At 38.4% G+C, this 23978-nt stretch overlaps 1 protein-coding gene across 2 annotated transcripts in view; it reads right to left on the reverse strand.

The window, feature by feature from the left end:
• PCSK5 (proprotein convertase subtilisin/kexin type 5) overlaps positions 1-23978 on the reverse strand; it is a 260397-nt gene that overhangs the window by 59443 nt on the left and 176976 nt on the right. For both annotated transcript variants that reach the window (XM_086770052.1, XM_086770051.1), the window contains exons 13-20: positions 20453-20589; positions 13440-13583; positions 11895-11997; positions 10957-11150; positions 9387-9471; positions 6597-6694; positions 5992-6121; positions 4844-4959 (exon numbers count right to left, since the gene is read on the reverse strand). In XM_086770052.1, coding sequence (XP_086626178.1) covers positions 4844-4959; positions 5992-6121; positions 6597-6694; positions 9387-9471; positions 10957-11150; positions 11895-11997; positions 13440-13583; positions 20453-20589 — 1007 coding nt within the window. The remainder of the gene's footprint in view (positions 1-4843; positions 4960-5991; positions 6122-6596; positions 6695-9386; positions 9472-10956; positions 11151-11894; positions 11998-13439; positions 13584-20452; positions 20590-23978) is intronic.

Genomic DNA, 23978 nt, shown 5'->3' on the forward strand with positions numbered 1-23978 from the left:
ACAGGATTGGTGTAAGGGTTAGGTCAACCTTTCTTCCATGTCTGGTCTTACCAAACCACTGCTAAGAATGTGCCATCCCACATACACTTGCTCCGAGGACTGACAGGAAAACTGTGAGAATGATGACCTAACTCCTTGTTTTGAAACAAGTTGGTGACAATGAGATGTTTAAGGCTGAAAAGTGTTTTTTTTTTTCAGGCAATTCTTTACATGGCCTCAGTGAATATGCTTAAAATGACTATATGGCTTCTTTGATAGGTTGCCACTTTGGTCTCCACTCAAGTTGTATTATCACTCTGTACATCAGCTAATACTGATGGAGGATCTCACCCTGCAGAAGTCACAGATGAGTCTACAAGGAGCCCTTTCGATCTACTGGAGGGACAGACAGCCTGCTGTTCTCAAGTGGCAGTCTGGGGCTGTGATCTGAGGTGTACTGGATGTGCGTATTGGCACATGAACAGACATCAGTATCTCACTGTGCAAATGGCCATGTATGAATGCAAAGATGAAACCTTTCTCCTAAACTGTCTAAGCAAACAGGTAGTTATGCATTTCACTTTTTAGTCGTTAAGCATGCAAAGCGATTAGACTCATCACAAACTCTTACAGGTCAGAAGAAGCCAACACTGTTACCCACTAGGGTTCAGACATGGCTGTCCTGCAACTACACAAAAGGTGTCCTCCATGGAAACCAGACATTTCTGCAATCATAAGTTCCATCACTCAAACCCAAAAAAATCTGCAATAAAATTAAACACCCTTACCCTCCCAATTTGTTTCAATGGCTTGTGTGTGGTATCTAAGTGCTCTACACCATAAAGCTACCTGTGCCCTTCAACAAAGATATTTTACATATAGATTATTGACATGTTTTTCCAGACCAAAAGAACAGGAATTTAGGTTAATTTAATAGAAAAAATAAAATATGGAATAACATTGATTTTGGCCAATATCAATTACAACAGAGCTACCCTATTTTACAAATAACAACTGAACATTTTACACATGTACAGTATTTTTTCAGTAAAAATGAATTTGGATAAAACAATGTGTCAGTTTTTTTTAAGAAAACAAAGACATTAATTTCTTCTCTATAATAGTGTTAGAGACATTTGTAAGTATCCAAACAAATTCTTTACAATCCATTACATAATTAAATCTCAATTATGAATATATATTTATATATAATATATATAATATTAACTTAAAACTTTGAAAGCATTATGTTCTAGTTAAACATGTTATACTGAGAAATGAGGCAGTAACACAATAGTAGTTAAACTAGCACAAATTTAATTATTTTAAATTTGAATGTTTGTCAGGAAATTTGTAATGGGCACCAAAGGAGCTTTACTGGCCCCCTGTCATATCAAACCAGGTTGTAATAGTTTATCTGCTCTCTGCTAAAAGTGACGCATTACCTCTATAGGTTTTTATCCATTTATTTGTAAAACTTCCACAAGCATTTTTGATCCTCTTTATTTTCTAACATTTACATGCTTAAACACCTGCAATACATTTTCTATTTGTGTGTCCTGGAAAGACAACTGAGAAAGACACTTTTTACATTTTTATCCCCTGAAAACAGTATCTTTGAAGTTTAATTTTCTGTTTTCTGCTAAATGACTGTCTTTCGAACAGTATGCTAAGTGAAGCTGATGAAGATACATTAGACGAAAATTTGTACTGGCAGCTGTGTGCCTGGGTAAAGAGAGAAAGGCAGGGGCTGCTTCTCTCGTCACCCAGGATAGTTTTACACTGAGGTAACTCCACTGGCCTCAGCAGGACTATTCCTGCTGAAGTTTCTATTATAAGCAGCTAAAAGCAGATTCAGGCCGATCATGACACTATTGTTACATCAAGAGAAACATTGATTTATTGCCCGATATATCATCATTCCTGGACATGTATTTGGCACAATTATAAATCCAGTCCTGTAAACACATCCTGTCACATATAGTCACACTGGCATTTATGTATGGATACTATGAAATAGCTCCACATATCTGTATGATAATATCCCCTTTTTTTTTTTAAATGAATGCTACAAGACAACAATAATTTATGAATACTACTTACATGTTAGCAATGTTTTCTGACTTTCGAGTGTATACAATACTCTCGCTTACGCAAAACAAGAGAAGTAGTATCTTTTGAATTTGTTCACTATAGGAACAATTTTTTTTTTTTTATTTGAAATAGCTTTGACAATTTAAAAAAATAAAATAAAAATCCTAGCATATCTGTTAATAAGCTAGCTGTCTAAAAATGAAATCTATATGACCAAAACCACATTTTTGGGCAAACATATATACATACTGCATGTGATACAAAAAACAGCACACAGCAGAGGAAGTAAGAAAGAAATGTGTGCAGAAGTGTTCACTTTTCTTTTTTTAAATACTGTTACAAAAGGGGCAGAACTGAGTCCTGCAACTAACGATGTTTCTGATCCCCTCAGGAACTCAAGTTCCCCCTGTCAATACACATAGCACAAAAAAGACTAATGCAAACATTTTTGTAATTTTTAGTTTTAATCCATGTAAACCTGTGTTGTATTCTTGAAATACTCTTTGAACATCTTGAAGGGGAAAGAAGTAGGAAAAAAAAGGGAAGAAAAAGGACCTTCAAAAAAACAGGAATAATCCTAAGCTTGACAGAAAATCAAATCATGAATTAAACGTTAATTTTGGCATCAAATGCTTTGGTCACACAATACTGACTCTGTGATCCTGGATGCTCAGCTCTAGACACCCAGTTATGAAAGGTAGGCGTGTTGTAGTATTTCCACTTAAGTTCCAACAAACAGTTCACCATCTCCCCAGACAAAGAAGGAGGAGAGAGAAAGAGGTGGCTTTCTTTTTTTTCTTTTTTTTTTTTCTTTTTTTTTCCTTTTTCAATAATACGGATTAATCTATAAGTCTACAGGAACAGGAGGATGCTGGGAGGTGTCAGTTCACCCCTTGTGCGTACATGTTCTGCAACACAATTGCTGAAGCACTTTCCGCTGGCAGAGATTGTTCTTTTTCACCAGCATACAGAATCCTCCCTCGGCCCAGGACTCTTCCGTGGCTTCCAGAGGGCAGCAGCAAGAGAAGAAGAGGAGGTTGAAGGTTTGGAGAGCATGGCGCGTACAATGGAGGAAGGTTTAATTGGTCAGACAGGCAGATTTGGTTGAAGAGACCATTCAGGAGCAGGTAGCAAGTAGGAAATTTGGTCCATCAAAAGGAATTTCAGTCAACAGCGTTTTTTTTTTAATTTTTTTTTCAGGAAGAGATATTGTGTGGTCCGACAGGAAATTATTGGTATCCATTTGTGAAAAGGAAAAAAAAGATTAGAAAGAGAATAATTAGAAAACAGTGATATTTACAGCAAAGGAATTTGTTCTTAATTTTTATGAATCAAAAGAATAAACCAGTCAAACTACAGAAAAGGAATAAAACATTCTCAACAGAAATGCAAATCCTATAGAGTGAGTTAGACTAATATACAGTGCTTGATTGTCAGACAATTAAATGAGACCCTCTATGCTTTGTAAATTATCAGAAAAAATCCCCATCTTCTGGACTTTCCTTGGCTACCCTAGGCTGTTAAGATCATGCGATGTGTCGTGGAATCCAGCATGGTGCATTGCAAGTGCCTGAAGGCACTTCGGCAACTTGTTGGTCTTGGGCAACTATAGGTGTATCTGATTGAAGGTGCATGGGTACAAACGAGGACACATTTATCCAATCGTATTAAACACCAAATTCATATGTCGAATGTTTGCATTGCAGAATTCAACTGCAATATCATATTGAGACTGTCATTACTCAAAACTCTTAGCACCACACTTCCTCTATTTGTCCGTTTATATCTGACGTTCCCTGGACTTGCTCTAGATTACAATTACACTTATACTGTTCTAATGTGAAAAGGTCCCATGACTGCTCTACCACTACCTGTAATGCAATTTTATGACTGGCAGGATACTTTTCCAAGTTTCAAGGCCTAAATTCCAACTGGAGCTGTCCAGAGAAACAAGATTCAACCCTGCACTCTTGCTTTCTTTTTTCTTTTTTTAAGTCTTTGGTAAAACTCTTACTAAATCTAGTGGATATGAGCTGGAGCCAAGAGTCATTGTTAGCTTTTTGTATATCTGATGTCAGGTGTCCTCCACATGGCTCAACACTGGGCTTTGTTCTGGTAAGATTTTCCTATTGGGCTGCATCTACAAGTAATCCACATAGTAATATTTTTAGGGAAGGACGATGTTATCCAAGTGTCTCTGTAATTGTAAGATTCGAAAGGAATTAATAATATGAATAATTAAGGCAATCATATGCAACAAGAATGCTATCTTGATTGCCAGTGAGAGCTTGGAGGACTTTCATATCTCCACCACAAATTGGGTGCTCCCTATTTCAGAATTCTTTCATTCTCATTACCCTTTCACATAATTGAAGCAATACTACAGGCACTTAAAATGCTTTTTACTTACCAGTATTCTCACAATTTAAAGTGGTGAAATAGATAAATGTGATTCTATTGATAGTGCACTAGGGTCTTCATATAAAAATCTTTTGAAAACAATGGCTTTTGAAAAACAGATAAGGAAGAAAAAGTAGGTTGTTGGCAGGGGGGAAAACTATTTTAGAAAAATTCAGGTAAAGTGGATGTGACTAATCTTGTTAATACATGCAAATGCAGTTTTCTCCTTTTCATAAACCTGAAAAAATTAAGAAGTACTGCACACCTCAAATCAAGGCTGTAACAAAAGAAACAGACTAATTCAACCCCATACATATAAAAGAAGAAACTGGCAGTGGTAAAATGCATCTTTTACGAGAATTGCACTCACCATCCTTGCAGACTGTTCCCACTACACAGACACCAGTGTCTAGGTTATAGCCGCTTGGACAGCTTGTACAGTTTCTGTCTCCTTGTCCACTGCAATCCAAACAGCTGGCATCGCATCTGAAAGACGATGGCAGGAGTAGGTCTTATGGCCTCACCAAATAAAATTGTTCCTAGGATACCTCTTCTGTATTGCAAAGTGCTTGTTTGCTGTTCCTAGAGGTATCAGCTGCTCTAATAATAGTAGTAGTAGTAGTAGTAACAATAATAATAAATTATTAATGCCCCCTTCAACCTAGTCCTGCTTTCTTCCTCCAACCACTTTCTATTCACATTTTTTTACTAAACAGCTGCAAAATTCCAGTATTTTGGAACTATGCCGAAGTAATCCACAAAAGTATTAAACTGATCATGCATACATGTGCCAGCAAAAGCCACGGGATGGAAAAGACTGAGTTGCTGCCCAGTCCTCTTATCACCCTTCTGTCTCCATCATCTTTTCATTGTGTATTTATTATATTTTTGTGTGTAAGACTGTAACACATAGCGATTCCCTCCTGCTCTGAACTCAAAGTGAGTTAATAATAAATTATTCTAAAGGGCAACAAATGGTATTCATTTAACAAAGAATGGAACACGAAAAAAAAGCCTCTCCCTTGCACAGCACAGCCTCGTCCAAGGTTTATCCACCCATTTGTACACTAAGTCAGGTGATATATTCTGGACAGTAGGCTGGTAATATACTTATGCCATGTTTGTGAATATACAGCTGAAGAACTGTATAGTTATAATAATTAAGTCACAAATAAAAAAAATTGTTTGACTCTTTTGGTTTGTTACTGAGAAATGTAGATCCTTTGCCAGATTTGTAGACTTTACATTTCTATGCATATCTACTTAGATTCTCACAACAGGCTTTTTAAAAGTGAAGGACACACATATATGCACAAGAAAAAACACTTAGAACACCTTCATGAATATAACTTACATTAGAATTTAAAAAAAAATGCTTTTCCCTCATTTGCTTAGCATGCAATATATTTTCATTTTTTGAAGTCAGCAGTGTTTTATGTTCTCATAAGTATTACCTTTTTCAACACAGTAATAGCCAATATCTGCAAACATCAGACATATATTAGCTACTGATCATACCTTTTGCAGCTTTTGTATCCACTTTCAGTAGAGTGATCAAGGTAATAACCACTACTACAAGACTGCACACATCTTCCGTCTTCCATAAAATAACCTTGTGTGCAGTTTATACAGGCATCTACTCCAGCACCTTAAACCAGAGAGAAAATAATGTTTTCCATTCCTTACTTTGTTTTGAACAGAAACACCAAGCAATAAAGGTACACTGTTACAATAAACAACATTACATAATTTCAGGATATCTTTTTCTGAAAGAAATCGCAGTTGATAATTCTAAAGCTCCCACAATATCTATCAGTCATTATTCTGTCCCGGAAATAAAATAGAGGTCATTACTGCAAATTAGAATGAGCTCCTCTATGAGAAAAAAAAGAAAAGAAAAGAAAAGAAAAAAGAGTGTATGCACACTTTCAATTAGAGAACTTAGATTTTCATCTTAGCTGAAAGAAGTCTGCTGTATTTAAAATATAATAAAGAACTATCAATAGAATTAAGTTTTAACATGTATACAATCATATTATACTGTAACTACAACGTAGTAGAATAAAATCAGAGTTAAAAATACAGAGGAAAGGAAATGATGCAGATAAATGTCAGTGGAGTACCTGCACATGTCGCACAGGAACGGTGACATGGTTCACATTCTCTACCATTATGGTATTTTCCTTCTTCACAGCGGATAGCACATTTAGTGCCATGCAAACTATTGTAAAAGGGAAAAAAAGCACAGTGTTTGGGCTGGTAACAGCAACAGAGGACAACAAGGTCATACGCAAACCAGCAGTTCTCTTCTAATAAAAGGGCAACCAGTATGTTAGGACTTACCAGCTTCTTTCATTGGTCATGTTTTATAAATTTAGAGACAGAAATCACTTCAAGTGGGAATGAAATGGAGTTTTGCCCATGGTGAAATACAGAAGCTGTTTACAAACTCATTGTAAATACTACCAAGTAGTAGGGGACAAAAACAAAATGAACAATACCAGAGAGTACTAAAAATTCAGGCATGTATAATGCTATTACCCACAAGGAATTTGGCACAGAGTCAGCATCACTGTATTAAAAAAATTGCTAGGAGACTTGTTAACAAGATCTCATGCTTCTCTTGAAAGACCAGCAGCATCTCCTGATACTATGCTACAGCACAGGTTAAGAACAGATTCACAGTAAAGGGAATCACCACCTCATTCCGCAATAGCAGTTTCCTTTGAAACTTCCTAACTGAATGCCAGTTCTGAGTGGCTTGGGAGATTTAAGATTACAGTTGGAGGTATTCTGCTTGCAGGCACTTTTGAGACAGACCATACAAGAGTGAGCAACAGAGGAAAAGAACAGCATAAAGAGTCACATTTCCATGTTTCCCTCTAAGTAGCTGTTTATGCTTTCATGTTATAAGGTGCCTCCAGCAGCTGGGGTTTTTTTGGGTTTGTTTTTTTTTTTTTTTTTTAAGCTAGGATTTCTTTGCCATGTTTCCATGTTCTGTGGAACCTCAGCTTCCATCCAGTTCAACTTGTTCTCTAAAAATGCTCTTCAGCTCTGGGGATTACCAACGTGAGTGAGTGCTAACCCTGTTTTACAGATTGGATCCAGCAAAAATCATGTGTGCTCAGCACCACTGGAAATTTTCAAGAGGGTATACAGTCCAAGTTTAGAAAAAAATTAAATTAGCAATTCAACAAACCTAACAACTCCTGCTTTCTTACTATTTTTCCTCAGCCACACACCTCAAAGTACTTTACAAGGCAGGTAGTATTATCATGCTTTTACAGATGGGAAAACTAATAATTTGCCCAAGTTTATTTATGGGTCAGTAACAGGATTAGAACTAGAATCCAGGTCTCCCAAGTCCCACTCAGGACCCTGCCCATCGATAACTCTGCCAAGAAAATGCAGTAGGTTTCGAACAACTGGTGAATATGAAATGCATGTCCTGCAAGGTTCCATTTATCTGTTACACCCACACAGATGGTGTTTTTTCAAAACGTTACCAAAAATTAATCTCAGTTTGCTAGTATTGCTCAAGAAAACACAAAGTTTGGGTTCTTTTGATTTTTTATATTTCAATTTCTCCTTCTCTTCTCACACTGAATGGGCTTGTCTACTTTCTGCAGTGGTGCTACAAGATGCTGTTTGTGTTAACGGACAGGGAAACTCAGTTCCTGAGAAATAAAGAAAATGTGGGCAGAACTTTTCTATAGAAACTGTGTCCTATAAGGTCCCAAAACTACGTAATCTTTGGTCTTCTGACATATTTGCCAATTGTAGGAACTGCTAAACTGCTAATTTACTAATTTGATTTTGCAGATATATAGAAGATCATGCTGAGTCTGTTAAAATTCTCCAATATCTTAACACGGACTGAAATTTTAATAACATTTTAAAAGGGAAGCAGATACTCTTATTTTCACAGAGTGTAAATAGACCAATGTTCGGATCTGATTGCATACTTTCTTTCCCATTGGATTACAGCTCCTTTTCAAAGGGTCACTTAAAAAAAAAAAAATAGTCATAATAAAAAATGTGTAGGCACTCCGAAAATCTAGATGCAACATAAATACAAAGAAATGAGAATTCCTTTACATTTTGTAACAGAATTCAGCTATTGATGTCCTAGAAACGAACAATATTCAGCTTTTACTAACTAAGGGGTGAAAATCCACTTTGATAGAAGGTAAAAGCTCAGCGTTAAAACATTCACAGAACACTCATATTTTGCAAGAAGAACCCCTACAGATACTGAATACTGTCTTTATATTTTTTGTGGCATAAAGCCAGCATACATTCCGTCATGAATTTTATAAGATTTTCAACCTTTGCTGCTTGGATCAAAAGGTCATTCATTCATAAAGGAGCTTGAAATGTGTACTGCTGCTTTGTAGGTTTTACCTATCAGTTTCAAAAATGATTAAGTCATCCTATAAAGCAAAAATATCCACTGCTGTTTAAAATATGTGCACACTATATCGTAATAGGATTGAGTCTGAGGTACTTGAGATAAGAGAATGACTGGATGTACGAAGAAATACAATAAAGATAAGAAAAATAATTTCTAACTATCATGGGAATGAATCAGACAGATTAATATGATTCATCAGCTCTACCTCTAAAATAATCCTTGACTGACACATTGTAGGTCAAAAAAGTGAAGAAGCCAGCTTTCCACATGACTGTGGCTTTTATTTTACTTGAAATGAAAGGTCTTCTAAAAATCCGTTGTCAGGCAAACTGGCACATAGCAGCACAAGAAAAGACAGTATTACAAACTAAACAGAGATGGAACACATGAAATGAGGGCCACTCAAGGTTAAATAGCTATCTGATGTTCTTCATTGTGTATCCACAGCCTTGTAAGACTCTTCAGGTATTGTGATTAGTGACATCCATCATTTCCTTACCTTAGGCCATGTCTGCATTCTGTGCAGATCTGGAATTCAACACATGTCTTACAGTTTTCACTACACTTTCGGCAAACAATCTTGTCTACAAAGGAAAAAAAGAAAACAGCTCAGAAAACCCTGATCAGTCTTGTTTAATAAAACTATATGGATATATTACTACTTATTGCTTTCTAGCTTGACATTAGGAAGGGAAGCAGCCAGACAGACTAAAATAGCCAAATTCTGCCTATCATTAGCTTTTGCCCTCAAGCATCAAATAGCTGAATCTATTTCTAAACATTTGAAGGTATAGTTGTACTCTGAGAAAAATATGCTTTGTTTATTATCTTAATAAACATTTTAAATTTACATTAACTATTTATAATATGGATTTAAATAATCTTTTCATACAGCAGTAACATGCAGTAATGATTGCCATGTGTTCCAGAGACTGTCCTGCAATTTACCTCTTACACTTGCCATGCAAGCAGTCTGTCCTGTCTTACTTGATTTGGTGCTTAAAAACACACCTGCATGAACAGGTCTGATCTTAACAAAGACAACACATAAACTACTTAACAGTTGCCTTTTTGTCTCAAGAGCTCCCTACTTTAAGAGATGTCTCTCTCTCTTCAGACCTCCTGTCTTTTGAGATGCAGTACCATCTACCTTTCTGAGAAGAAAAACCTGATGTTCACATTTAATCCTACATTTTCATCCATCTGTCTTAATTGAGTGGAGAGGAATTCCCTTTACTGTATTTCTCAGGCAGTGAAAAATGGAAGAAATAAAGTAGTACCTGTTTTTATTAATCCTCAAAAATGAACATACAGCTTCATGATGCAGAAAGCAAAAGGTTAGGTAGCTAGATGAACCAAGCTCCTGAGCACGTATTTATCTTCTAAGGATGTGTCTAAAGACAACTGAAGTCACTACTGTTTTAAGCAGATGTTTGAATATTCATCTAAATATTTTTGCTAGCCAAAGCTGGAAATTAAACATAGGCAGTCCACTTGGCAATCACAGGAGAAAATGGAAGGCAGGTGTCTCACATGGCAGAAAATTACTGCTCTCGGGTCATCATGTCACTGCAGGTACTTAGGTCAGTCCGAAACATTAATTGCATCCACATTTTACATCTGAGGAGCCTGTTTTTCTCAGAGCTCCTGTTCAGTGGCCATGACTGATTCCTCAGCTCTGTCTTCTATCTGGATCTGGTCCCATATCATTTGAATCTGGGGGAATGGGGAATGCCTCATATTCAGAATGTGAGTCCTGCCCTGCATGTCCCTTTCTAGAGCAGTGATAATCTGCTCTGTCCTGCAGCTGACCTGCTCTTGAACTGCCCTCATTTTGCTACTGTTACTCCCAGACCCAAAAAGAAAAGACATTCTGCCACTAAGCATGGTTTTAAAATAAAGGAAGATTTTTGAGAAGATTCTTGACGACACTTGTCAACAATTTAATAAGAGGAATAGGATAAGAGACAGATGCATTAACATACACTTTTCCTGCTCATAAGTATTCCAGCAACCTCCCCAGATCAAATTTTGTAGCCCACAACAAAGAAAAAAGAAGAAATACTAACTCTTATCCAGGTAAAACCCATCAGGGCAGTTGGTAATACAGCTATTGGTTACTTCATTCAGGTAGTAGCCAGATTTACAGGTCATGCACTGGTCACTATGGCCTCCAACACAGGTTTCACAATTAGGTGAGCATTTTTTACAGCGTTTCTTGTCTGCATTGTAGTGACCAGGTGGGCAGGTCGAAACACAGATCCTGCAGACAGCAGGGAAGAGAAGGCAGAGTCGTTAACGAAATAACCTGCCATCACATTCCTGGACCATTACTGCAAAGCAGAAGTATTTCTCAGTATTACTGCTCTTCTAATGATCATGTGTTACTAAGATGTAACCCTCCAAAGCATTGCATCAAGCTGTCTCTTGTCTTCCATTTATTTCCCTACTCACTGACAAATGCCTTGTCAAACAGTCAAACAGTATCATTTTTTACTATCCTATCTTGTTCAAACTCAATCACAGAAGCTCTAGTAGCTATCACGGTTATACATAGTTATACATTTTTTACAATGACAATGGTAGAACACTGGAACAGGTTGCCCAGAGAGGTGGTTGATGCCCCATCCCTGGAAACATTCAAGGCCAGGTTGGATGAGGCTCTGAGCAACCTGATCTGGTTGGAGATGTCCCTCCTCCTTGCCGGGAGGTTGGAGTAGATGACCTTTGAAGGTCCCTTCCAACCCTAACCATTCTATGATTCTATATATATAGCCTCTTATGAAAAAATAATCAAGAGATGAGGAAATAATCAGAGAAGGGTGTCTGAAGGCTATACTTTAAATTCTGATTAACTAGGTGTTTTTTTTCTTTCTAACTCCTAAGAAAATGTGTCAAATTCAGTGGAAAATGAACTATCCATGACTCCAGCAAAAAGAAGAGAAAAGAAGTTAAGATCTACACTAAGAAATCTATGAAATAAAGATTTTTTTTCTCTTGGGCTTACCGTGTGTTGTTCTTAGATTTGTAGTAGTAGTGCAGACAATCAGTACAATGATCTGGTCCTGGCCCATCACACCCTACTTTACTGCATTCTGCATTGCAGGGACCTGTAATAAAACCAGAATACAGGGGGGAAGGGATTAAAACTTCTCAGTTAGTACTTAGTAGCCCTTAAACCACAGTATTTTAACGCAGAATGCAATCACTCTGATTCACTGTTTGACTCGAATTCCAAACAGTAATTTGGCTCCACCAAAACCAAGTTTCTTAGTACCTGAACAGCTTGCAAATCCTGGCCTCAATATTTATTCACAGTGATTTATAATTGTTAGCAAGTGTGGCATCCTCCAGAGAATCTATCAATAAGAAACTATTTCTGGATCCAAACAGATGCTTTCCTAATGAGTAACAAAAAAAAATCTGAATTTTATTCCGAAATGTGCAAAGGCTTCTCTAATGCATATAAGGAATTATTAGCAAAGTAACTTATAACAAGCAGGTCAACATAAATGATGAACAACACCATCAATGGCTATTCTGGTTACCAACTCAGTAACAAGTGGTCCAAGTGGCTACCAAAACTCAACTGAGCCAGCCACCAGGGCCCATATGTTCTTCCCTCTGTGCTGCTACATGCTACAAAAGCCGTGTCTAATACTTGTGGATTAGCAAGTTTTCCATCTCACTCGCACTCATGTTTTCAAATAGGTCTTTCCTGCTATGGGAAGAGAGAGCCATCAACTCCAGCCTTTATGTAGATGAACAAAGCATGTGGGTGAAGTTACAACTTTCAGGATCACTGCTTTCTCATGAATGAAATGTGTTGAGTTTGCCAGCCACCTTGAAATTTCTCCTAACATCAGGTAAACTTGAAGTAAAGTGAGCTTGCTTCATACAAAAACTTAAGAAGTTAGTGACCTTTACAGCAGAGACAGTAGTGTTTCATCACTTACCAAAACAAGGAGTTCAGTAGTTCTCAATCTAAAATAGGGACTGTGAGTCTAACATGTTGTGACAGGAGACTGTAATAACAGAAACTTCTAAATTGAACTTTGTCCTGCTGTTTGCTTGCTGGAGCTATACTTAAGATTCATTGGCCCTAACCATCTACACGATGCTCCTAGTGTTGGATTACATGTAGGAAATTGCCAACTTTACTTATTTCGCAATACCAAAAATCTAACTCTATTGAAGTCTAATGAAAATGTTGAAAAACTTATATAGGGATGATGAGAAACAACAGAGATGTAGAAGATAATGTTGTTTATATATGTGTGTGTGCATACATATGTATATATATTTTCATATACTTATAGGAAAAGCACTGCATTCTTCATAGTATGTTAAGTGTAGCTTAAAAATATATAGCTCTATGCTTACAAACTCATAGGGATGAAATGAAAATATCTAACTTTAAATTATGAAACAGACAGTTCTAATCTTAAGAATCAATTTCACTGAACATTTTACATAGGCAGAATCTCAAGTAACTCCTTCAACCTGTTATATGCTCAGTAAATGCACAATCAGAGTAAATGAATTTACACACCTGAATAGTCATCTGTTCCATAATCTTCTGTAGCATCTTCAGCTGGACTAGAGCGCACTCTTTCCACTTTTGGAAAATCATTTCTTGGTGAGTAAGGTTGGATGGATGTTCCATACAGTACTAAGGACCACTCTTTCAATTTGCCTGAAAGTTAAGTATTTAAAATCTAGTTTTATAAGCCATTTCTGTTTTCTGTGTCTTGCAAAAACATATAACTTGTAAACCTGACTTTGTCAGTAGGTATGGAAGACATTGCTTTTCAAATAAGTGTCCTCAGTTCAATATAGAAGTGCAATTGCTGGTCCACTATAAACTGAGAAAGCATACTTTCTTCAGCTTTTTACATGGTATTTTCATTGCCTTCCAGCTTCTTGTAGGTATAGTAAAAGTTTGCACCACAGACTGAACTCAATACAAACAATAAACAACAAAACTTTTGGCCATACAGTTATTTGGAAAATGTATATGGTAGTCAACAAGGAGTTTTTGCTCTGGATTTCACTTTCCCTCAGAACATTAATTATCCTGTAATTATTATTTGGGTTCTCTTAGCTAACTAGCTGTATTGAGAATTCTGACTTAAGAAAGGGGTTACATTTTGTTTATTACTCAAGAGTACTTTGCATTGGCTTAAAGGACACATCTCAATGTACAGGAAACAACTTCTTTTAAAATCTCCATGGCAGAACTTCAGTGTCCCCTCTCAAATCAGCATAATTTCTTACTTATTTGTCCTAGTTATTTGGCAGATGTATCACTGCATTGTCTGTGTTCACCACTAATGTTTTATCCTCTCAGTACTCAAGTGAAGAAAGAAAAAATTGTTTGCCTGCCTGAAGCATTATCTGATTATTTGGCAAGTTCTTTTGTGGAAGAATAAAAAGATAAATGTCTATCAAGTCATCAGTTCAGGCTGTCAGGACACAAAGTGCGAACTTGCAGGCTCCAACTTTCTGTCTCTACTATCCAGTTAATTAATTCTGTGAAAGAGCAAAAGGACTCAGGCCTGAAATAATGCCACAAAGTAATGATGCATAAAAACCATATCCCTGCTTGAAAAGATGGAACGTAAGTTTGGTCTTACCCTATTCTCTTGATTATGTTTATCTCTGTTGGAGTAGCTAGTTGCAAATGTCAAATTCTCATCAGAAGAGAAAGGAAACAGAGGATTAGGGAGTATTTCTTTTCTCAGTTTGAAAGATCTTGTTTTGGAGGCTGTTCTGTGGTCAAAATACTCTTCCTTTAGAAATATTATTTTAAAAGAAATGTAATCCAGGTATTTCTTCTCAAGAAAATAACTTGGTACACTTCATGTGAAATTAAATTCAAGCGATCTTCTTCTTTCATTTTAATGATACTCAATAATTTAAGCTTTCATATTATTCACTTGGACTTCTTCAACCTGTGCAAGAAAACTACTTTGACCTTTACAAGTGATTTTCTGTATTTTTCCCAATGTTATCTGGTACCCTCCATTGACACGACCAAGACAATACATTATCTCATTATCATGCATGCTTTTACATGCATTCTTCAAGCAGTAAGCAATAATAAGCAAAACAACTACCTGACAGATGACAGCACAATTCTTTAAAATGGTTTATACTGGGGCTAAATATGGAAATCTCTGTTATCTCTCTGTCTCTTGCCAACTCAATTTAATCTTTCTGGCTCAGAAATTTTTACACTTCATACGAAACCTTCTCTGCTCTATAATCAGTTTTTGAGAAGGAACTACAGGCAAGAGACTACATCACACCACAGTTGTTTCACACAGTAGCTTCCAATTTTTCACAGCTAAAGTAAAGCATTGTTTTTTCTAGAGAGACATTAAATCCCAATTTAAAAAATTAACTGATGAAGAGTCTACCGCACCTACTGCGAAACTACCTTGGCTATAAACTGCATGCACCTTATTTTCAATTTGTTTTTTCCTACCTCTAGTGCACAGCCACGTAGCTCTTTACTCCCCACTAGATTAAAAAGACCCAAATAAAATATTTCCTCCCCGTATAGACATGTGGGGATCAAGTTACCTCTCAATGTTGAGTGATTCAGCTGTGTTCTTAAAGGCACTTTTCTTTTTGGGAATGGATTCACACAGGAAGCTCATTTTTAACCAGATATGCAGTCATCTATACAGCCTTTCCAAAGCTATAGCTTCTCCACATACAGTCTCTGTCCTTTTTCTGTTTTAACCCACTTGTACAGTATATGGACCATAACATACTGGATGCAATAAAAAAAATGTATGTTTTGCTAAGTTATTCAGATCTCTTAATCCTTGTCATTATTATGCTGCAAAGGTCACTAAACTTTGCAAAGATTGATTTTATACTTGTTCCAGAAAACTGGTAAAAATACTGAATACTAGAAAAAAAGTATATGCAAGGACCCGCTAAAAATAACCACAGCTAAAGATGCTCCTCAGGCACAGTGTCTTGCCTTCACACACATGGAAGGGTTTGTACTGATATTACTTACTGCAGGAAGGATTGGTGCTTTGAATGTATTCCTAATGTAAAAGGGCAGTGGCGGGGATAATGCAGGGTGTCACAGTAGATTAGTTGCCTTTTAAGAATGGTTCAGTAAATAAAGAGGGGAAAAATTCATGCGTCTTGCCAGCAAATAAATGAAGTTTGCCTCAAGGCAGGTTTAATTTGCACAATGAAAATATTTCAATAACTAAGTATATATACATACACATACACTTTTATAATGAATAAACAAAGTGTGCACATTTAAGCCAAAATCTTTCTTTCCCCATTTTTGGCCGACACCATCATTTAGTTTGGCTAGAATAATCATTTATTCTGCTTGTATTTATTACGTAACAGAGGTCCCATATTGTATGTATAGGAGAAAGGGTATATCACAGTGTTTCACAGCAAGCACATGTCCACCTCCATAAACTCTACAGAATTAAATGCAGAAATCACATGCACTACTTTTACGAATTGGACCCTGCATTTCTTTACGGGTAACAGATGTGGCATTACCTTGCCAATGTAGGGATATGATGACATGTTGGCTCTTTGTTCTCAATTTGATTACAGGAAAACTGCAGCTCTTAATTATAAGACCTTTCAATAGCTAAACAAACACATGCACACAACAGAAACAAGAAACAGGCATGACGGTGATATCAGTGTGATAAACAGCAGGGTACAGTGATAAACCAGAGAGGCAACACAAATAGTTTTTAAGTAACTTTCGTTTACCTCACGTTCTGTTCAAAGTGGAGACTAACCCCAACATGCCCAAACAGCTGAGTTTACCAGACACTGATACATGGAAGGCACTTTCAAATCTCTCTGAAGATAAGTATTACAGGACAGCTTCCATCACAGGGCAACCACTGCTCCGGAAAGTTGGGGACATATTACTAAACAGTATACAATGAAGCAGGACTCAAATTCGCAACCAGGCTGCATCTTGCGAAATCCAAATGCGTGTAAAAACCTAACCAGGCTCAACAACTGTTTCACATTGCAGTTAAAGTAAAGAGTAAGCTCTCCAGTAGGATTCCTTCAGTGCCCCCTTACTGGCCCTTTTCTTCTGGAGTTGGGTCCTTAGGCTTTAGTCCTCCCAGAGCAAAGGAAATCAGTCCCATGAGATTAGCTACTGTAGCACTGAGAACAGTACACATAGTATTGAAATCAATAAATCAGTAAGGCCTATGCCACTAGGTATGTAAAACGTGAGTGTGCAGGAACAAGATTTAAAGTGTAAAGCTGGAAATGTAGCTGGCCACTTTTAGACTGTCCTGGTGACAAAAAAGGCTGTAAAAGATGTCTGGAGAATAGCTCAGATGAACATGGCTACCAATGGCTCCATGCTACCTTCTGTCTAGGCTTTAGTACAGTGAGTGTGCCAGGGAAGAGAGATGAAGGGAACAGCTGAAATGTGTGACACTGCAGCTCTCCTTCATGCCTGTTGTGTGAACTACTGGGATCCAGCACACACAAACGTGAAGAGCTGCCCTAAACTCTACTTCAAGCCAGAGATATTCCCGGCTGCCGCAGGAATAACAAGTGCAACATGGAGCTGAAAATAATTTATTTTTGTCTGTTTTCAGTAATCTGATTAAAATTAAATTACTTAGTTGTTGTTTACTACCTCCCCTCTGTCAAATTCTAAAGCACTGAAAATTAAAAAAAAAAACAAAACAAAACAAACACCAAAGCTCCTCCCGAATCCCTGAGCAGTTTTGCTCATAGTCTATGGCAGCTTTTCCAAATACATTTAATAAATGCCCCTCTTTAGGGTACTGGAAACTTTGCTCTACATTTACTGGTACACTCAACATCACTTAGCTAAGAACTTTTCACCACTGCAAAATCATGGTGAGAAGTGATCGCTGAAGATAAAATAAAGTGAAAATTGAAAGACTGGCAATGCTAGTTTTTCCTTTCAGAGCTCTAGAGGATGATAATCAAGATTTTTTAAATGCTGTGCTTGAAGTTAACCACTTCAGTGTACACTCGCCACCCTAGAGTTACCACAGAGTTTAATAAAAAGTTGTTCACTGCTCAGTAGTTTTGAAAATCACACTGATTATCTTGGTCTTCAATAGAGATTTATTGGCCTCATATTACATGATAGGTTTTAAAAATTTCAGTTTTTGACTGCTGGTTTAGCATCCTAAAAAAATTCAAGTTATGCAGACAAGACAGGCAATAAGAGAGTATGATCTGATGGCCAGACAGGCAGAGAAACTTTTCTAAAAAGCGGAGAGAGCGTCTATCTGGTCACCTGCTGCATTAAAAAGAATGTAACTCAGCTAATGAAGAGTAGAAAAAAAGAACTAAAATTCTCATTCAGTTCCATAAATTTCAACAGCAGTTGACTGAGGTTGATCTTTGTGTTAGACTTTTTTACACAGAAAATTATCTAAGCAGCACAAAATCATGCTTTTAAGCATTTCAGTTTGCATTTTGGTCAACATTTCTTTATATGTGCTTTTTCATGTAGTAGAAACAATAAAAGTACTTATACTTAGCAATGCTCATTTGAATAGTTTTAATGACTTCTAATAACCTATTAATTCAGGAACAAACACACTTAACAATCCTCTATTGTTAAGTTCACAAAAACTTATTTTTATCATTTCAAGTACTTTAAGTTAACATCTATGTCTTAAAACTCAGAATTGATTTTTAGCAAATCAATTAGAAAACTCTTACTACTTTGTGAGTTTACTCAGCTACCTGAGATGGAATGTCTCTTTTATTTCATTGAATTATAAACTAACTCTACTGCTACTGTCATTGTAGTCCTATTGTTTTTTTCATAGCAGAATTCTTACAATTATTTTTTTTTCTATCAGAAAGGACTAATCAACTAGATTTGTCACTTCCAATGTAATACTATCGCATTCTGACAAGGTGTCCAATCACAGTAAGTGTTAATTGAGATCTAGTGACAAATGACTTCCAATACATCAGTAGTATTCCTGTCTCAACATGTTTTAATCTAGACTATTTAAGTCATATTTCACCTTTGATTATTTTTATGAAAGGTTTTCCACCTACTTTTATGTGGGGCTCTGAAGGAAGGACTATATGCACTATTCCTGCATAAACAGTGGTATTTTTATCTGCATATAATGCACCTATTTCAAAATGGTTTTTAAGGATTAAATTTTCAGTAAGTCCAAAGGCAAGTATATACTTGTCTCTCACACCCAGCAAATAGCAGTAAGCCTGTACTGCTGTGAGTCTCTTTGAAAGCCTTTCTCTCAATCTCCATTTCTTTCAAAGTGGTCATACTGAAGTATGTGAATGAAACTGAACTCTGCAGTGGGAATGAAAAGCAGAAGAACATCTGTAGCCTCAAAAATTCTTACCAGGAGTGGATGAATTTCAGGTCTAGGCACTCCACCCATACACACAGGAGCACAGTGCAACCTACCAGCATTAGCAAGCCGTGAATTTCTTTCTCTTGTGTAGTTGGATTTTCTAGTTGTGTAATGCCACTTTTTCTTATGGGTAGGATAAAAATATAAAGCAAAGAAGAACAACAGGAAAATAAATCCCTGAGCCCTATAGAGAATCATAGAATGGTTAGGGTTGGAAGGGACCTTCAAAGATCACCTAGTCCAACCCCCCTGCAAGGAGCAGGGACATCTTTGACTAGATCAGGTTGCTCAGAGCCCCGTCCAACCTGGCCTTGAACCACCTCTCTGGGCAACCTGTTCCAGTGTTCTACCACCCTCATTGTAAAAAAATTTTTCCTAATATCTAATCTAAATCTACCTCCCTCTATTTTGAAACCATTGCCCCTCGTCCTATCACAACAGGCCCTGCTGAAGAGTCTCTCCCAGTCTTTCCTGTATAGCTGATACAGGCCAAGTAAATATGGGTCCTATATCAGCCATGGAAGTCAGAGGCAATATGAATACAGGAAAGTAACTCTGGGCTGCTCTAACATGTTGAAGACCTGTCTGATAAATCCATATTCAAAATCCAAGATAACAGATGCCTGCATATGGAGATACTGCAACTTCTTTCAAATGTGGCACAAGACATTTCATGTAGTTTTGTATCTTTTTCCTTAGAAACTGTGCCTAGCAAAGATTTGGATTTATTTAAAGCACTGACTCTTGGTAACCTCCCAGATGGTACAGGGTCCAGTCTCTGCTTGAAGAATTCATGTCTGGTATGACGTAGCTCTAAATGGCCAAAGTATCTTTTTACACTTTGAGGTAACACACGTGACTGCAAGAAAGAGGGCAGTTTACCCCTGAGAAGATTAAACTCTCCAGGGAAACCAGAAGTAAGTTCAGAATAAAAGAGAACCATGTGTCTTAAATAGCAAATAATAGCAAGGTAAAAATGAAGAGTGCACTGATAACTCAAAATAAGAATAATGTTCTTCATAGCTCTGCCTTCACACTCAAACTGGTGAGACATTCTAGCTGTAAATAAAAGGTGGAAAACAGTCAAGGCAGTATTAGCAACTGCAAGCCGCCTTCTGAATCCACTGAGCCCAAATAAAGGTTAGAGTCATACCTGGAGTCTTGAAATTTCTCAACTGAGATGGAGTGTCACAGATTTCCAAAATCCAGTCACCTGCTGCTTTTTCACTCCAGCAGTGAGTAGTCATAAACTCCCAGTTTTTGAATCCTTCCATGGAATGATCAAATAGCCTAAAATAAATAATGACATTATTTTAAGTGAACAATTTTATTTGAAGAGCTAAGCCTCCAAGTCTGCAAACTCCTGAATGATATACTAATTAGCCAGTTCATTCACGTGTGACTTTATGTAATGTTACTCATGATGGTTTCCCCGCACATACTTCAAGTACGTGCAACAGTTTCTTGTTTTCATTGAAGAGATTCTTTACATGCCATCATTTGTCATAATGTGAAAGAGAATGGAAAAAGAACTCATTCAAAAAAAAAAAATATATATTGCTAATACTGTTTAATAGGATTCATGTGTCTTGGGAAAAGAAGTCCACACAATATAGCATATCTGTTGCTTTAACAGCATAATGTAAATATAAACAACTCATAAGTTGGAAAATTTCTGTAACATTTATTTTTGGCTTTGAATTGGAATACTTAAAAGGGGTTTAAAACAATAAAAAGTATTAAGTGACTGAGACAACATTAGCAATTAAATATATGTGACTTCTTGTGAGGAAATAAAATGTAACTGAGACATTGGTCTCAATCCTCAAATGAGGGATCACTCTCTTCAAACACTTCACAGGACTGAGTTTGGATAAAACTGAGAGACTTATGGCATCTGATGGTTTCACCTAACCAACAACACTAACCATAATTTAATTACCTAGGTCTTGGGTGAAGAGGTTGGAGCTTAGGCCTGGATTACGATAATTCCTAGTATGGGGGCCCAGTTCAGAGGCTGCAATGTGATGCTGATCCCATGGGAGAAGGGAAAGGAGGACTGGCCAGAGATTTTATTACCTAAAACTGGAATTTATTAATGAGATTTTGGAAAGACACAAGAGAATTTGCCCTTTTATTCAGTGCTCACAGTGTGTTGCCTGGTATCCCAAAGCTATCAATGGGACGTGCACTCCAATCAAGATGGTTGCTTCCAATAAAATGACACAGCTCAGCTTTAAAAAATACATATATATACTCCCATATATACGTATGTATATATATTTCTACATAGATACATAGAATCATAGAATCATAGCATGGTTAGGGTTGGAAGGGACCTTCAAAGGTCATCTAGTACAACCCCCCTGCAAGGAGCAGGGACATCCCCAACTAGATCAGGTTGCTCAGAGCCTCATCCAACCTGGCCTTGAACATTTCCAGAGATGGGGCATCCACCACCTTTCTGGGCAACCTGTTCCAGTGTTCTATAACCCGCATAGTAAAAAATTTTTTCCTAATTTCTAATCTAAATCTACCCCCCTCTATTTTAAAACCATTACCTCTCGTCCTATCGCAACAGGCCCTATTAAACAGCCTTTCCCCATCTTTCTTGTAGGCCCCCTTGAGGTACTGGAAGACCGCTATCAGGTCTCCCTGGAGCCTCCTCTTCTCCAGGCTGAACAGCCCCAACTCTCTCAGCCTGTCCTCATAAGAGAGGTGCTCCAGCCCTTTTATCATCTTCGTGGCCCTTCTCTGGACCTTCTCCAACTGGTCCATGTCCTTCTTGTGCTGGGGGCTCCAGAGCTGGACACAGTACTCCAGGTGGGGTCTCACCAGGACAGAGTAGAGGGGGAGAATCACCTCCCTCGACCTGCTGGCCACGCTTCTCTTGATGCAGCCCAGGATGCGGTTGGCCTTCTGGGCCGCAAGGGTGCATTGCCTGCTCATGTTAAGCTTCTCATCCTCCAGCACTCCCAAGTCCTTCTCCTCAGGGCTGCTCTCAATCCATTCCCCGCCCAGCCTGTATTTGTGCCTGGGATTGCCGTGACCCAGGTGCAGGACCTTGCACTTGGCCTGGTTGAACTTCATGAGGTTGGCACGGGCCCACCTCTCCAGCCTGTCAAGGTCCCTCTGGATGGCATCCCTCCCTTCCAGCGTGTCGACAGCACCACACAACTTGGTGTCGTCGGCAAACTTGCTGAGGGTGCACTCTATCCCACTGTCTATATCGCCGACAAAGATGTTGAACAGGGCCGGGCCCAGCACGGACCCCTGAGGGACACCACTCGTGACCGGTCTCCACATGGACATTGAGCCGTTGACCACCACTCTCTGAGTGCGGCCATCCAGCCAACTCCTTATCCACCGAGTGGTCCGTCCATCAAACCCATGTCTCTCTAGTTTAGAGAGAAGGATGTCATGAGAGACAGTGTCAAAAGCTTTGCACAAGTCCAGGTAGATGATGTCAGTTGCTCATCCCTTGTCCACCGATGCCATCACCCCGTCATAGAAGGCCACCAAATTGGTCAGGCACGATCTGCCCTTGGTGAAGCCATGTTGGCTGTCACCAGCTACCTCCTTGCTCTCCATGTGCCTTAGCATGGTTTCCAGGAGAATCTGCTCCATGACCTTGCCAGGCACAGAGGTGAGGCTGACCGGCCTGGAGTTACCCGGGTCTTCCTTGTTCCCCTTTTTAAAAATTGGGGTTATGTTCCCCCTCTTCCAGTCATCGGGGACCTCACCAGACCGCCACGACTTCTCAAATATGATGGCCAGTGGCTTGGCAACTTCATCCGCCAGTTCCCTCAGGACCCGCGGATGGATCTCATCAGGACCCATGGACTTGTGCACCTTCAGGTTCCTTAGATGATCCCGAACCTGCACTTCGAGTACAATGGGCAGTTCTTCATTCTCGCAGTCCCTGCTTGCACCTTCTACAGCTTGGGTGGTGGGACAGGAACTCTTGTCGGTGAAGACTGAGGCAAAAACGTCATTGAGTACCTCAGCCTTCTCCATGTCCTGGGTAACCAGGACACCAGTTCCCTTCTGGAGGGGGCCTACATTTACGCTGGACTTTTTTTTGTCCCCTACGTACCTATAAAAGCTCTTCCTGTTACATTTTATATCCCTGGCCAGATTCAGTTCTGCCAGGGCTTTGGCCTTCCTTACCTTATCCCTGGCCACTCGCGCAGCCTCTTTGTAGTCCTCCCAGGCTACCTGTCCCCACTTTCACCCTCTATAGGCTTCCTTTTTTACTTTCAGTTGGTCCAGGAGCTCCTTGCTCATCCACGCCGGCCTCCTGGCCTTTTTGCCTGACTTGTTTTTCATCGGGATGCACCTCTGCTGAGCTTGGAGGAGGTGCTCCTTGAATATGGACCAACTTTCCTGGGCCCCTCTTCCCTCCAGGGCCGCCTCCCATGGCACTTGACCCATCAGGTCCCAGAAGAGGCCGAAGTCCGCCTTCCTGAAGTCTAGGGCAGAGAGCTTGCCGTGTATTTTCCTTGCTGCCCCGTGGATCTTGAACTCAAACATGCATATATATAATCTATGTATATTTATTTTTTAATATCTATACATACATATATATATGTATATATATTTATCACTATTTTCATTTGGTTTTATGTGCGAAAATTCCACTCGTAAAAGCTATGCTTAACTATTTTTCATAAAATAAG

The sequence above is a fragment of the Chlamydotis macqueenii genome, chromosome Z, assembly GCF_036417535.1.
Source record: "Chlamydotis macqueenii isolate bChlMac1 chromosome Z, bChlMac1.mat, whole genome shotgun sequence".
Taxonomy (NCBI): Eukaryota; Metazoa; Chordata; class Aves; order Otidiformes; family Otididae; genus Chlamydotis; species Chlamydotis macqueenii.